The sequence below is a fragment of the Aphanomyces astaci genome, assembly GCF_000520075.1.
Source record: "Aphanomyces astaci strain APO3 unplaced genomic scaffold supercont1.113, whole genome shotgun sequence".
Taxonomy (NCBI): domain Eukaryota; phylum Oomycota; class Saprolegniomycetes; order Saprolegniales; family Verrucalvaceae; genus Aphanomyces; species Aphanomyces astaci.
The window spans coordinates 50,439-51,658 of record NW_009798376.1 but is presented as its reverse complement, the minus strand read 5'-3'; the positions used below and the strand labels follow the sequence as shown (position 1 = coordinate 51,658).

General features: G+C 48.8%; 1 protein-coding gene across 1 annotated transcript; it reads left to right on the top strand.

Moving 5' to 3' along the window:
* H257_17641 (hypothetical protein) lies at positions 1-842 on the top strand (the record flags this gene model as incomplete). Its single annotated transcript, XM_009846505.1, has 6 exons — positions 1-49; positions 116-240; positions 336-346; positions 399-482; positions 532-673; positions 729-842. The coding sequence occupies 6 exons, from the start codon at positions 1-3 to the stop codon at positions 840-842; spliced, it is 525 nt and encodes a 174-aa protein (XP_009844807.1).
* Positions 843-1,220: the final 378 nt, after the last annotated feature.

The window sequence follows — 1,220 nt, the reverse complement described above, 5'->3', positions numbered from 1 at the left end:
ATGGTGCATGAGGCCATCCTGCGTGAAGTCTTGCTCAAGTGTCAAGACGGTATGGTTGGCCGATTACCGAGAGGCTTCGGCAACGACCTTGCGACAAAGTATGGTTGCATTATAGCTCGAGCAAAGGCACAGGGCATAGCGTCTGGAAACATGCAAGTGTGTGTAGCTAACCGAAAGAAAGGTCGCGTTGGCCGGAAGATAAAGTACACGGCTGCCCAGGCGCGAGAAAAGCTCTTGCAGGTTCCACTGCGAGAGCGTACATCATTGCGATCCATCTCCGACAAAACTGGTTACAAAAGATGTTCCGTCACCCCCAATCTAAACTCGTATCGTAGCGTGTGTGTTCGTGCGCACTCAAATGCTATCCGTCCTCTGCTTACTGACGTCAACAAATATAGCCGACTGAAATTTGCGCTCAATTTTATGGCGCCCGGAGAAGATATGTGCGAAATGCTGGACTACGTTCACCTCGACGAAAAATGGTTCTATTTGACCTTAGTAAATCGCAAGTTCAGTTCTATCTCGTCCCAGGCGAGAAGCCACCCGAGCGCAAGTGCAAGAGCAAGCAATTCATTACGAAGGTTATGTTCTTGACGGCGGTGGCACGGCCTCGGCTCAACGAGGACACCAGTGTTTGGTGGGATGGCAAAATCGGAACGTGGCCCTTCGTCAAGTAAGCGTCAACCTCTATCGACGTGGTCGCGTATGAACGAGCTGTGGAGACATAGTTGGATGAGCTTCGGACGGCTGACGAGCTGTCGACGACGTACTTCTTGAGAGCATGGCACTGGACTCCGATGTCGCTGCCTTGGAAGCTGCAGGACTTGAAGCTAATGACATGAATGATGAGTAGTGATATGTTGAGTAAATGTGTTGTACTTCGTTGGAGTTGTTGTGCTCGGTAGGAGGGTTCTCGAGGTAAACCCCCCTTGCCATTCGATTCAGGAGGAGGGTTCTTGAGGTAAACCCCCCTCCTGAATCGAATGGCAGTGTTGGTTTTTCATGAATCGCAAATTTGGATGGTTCTGTGACACACATTCTGTAACGTTACAACCTTGAATCTCAATATCTATTAAAATATAGGGTGTGCGGGGTACTTTTTTTTGAGGAGGGATTTGTGAAATTCCGAAGTCGCGCAACCTTTTTGGATCGGAGGGAGTAGGATTTACGCTAATAAGTAAACCAACCCCACGAAGTTAATTGTCTGTCCGAAGAATAAA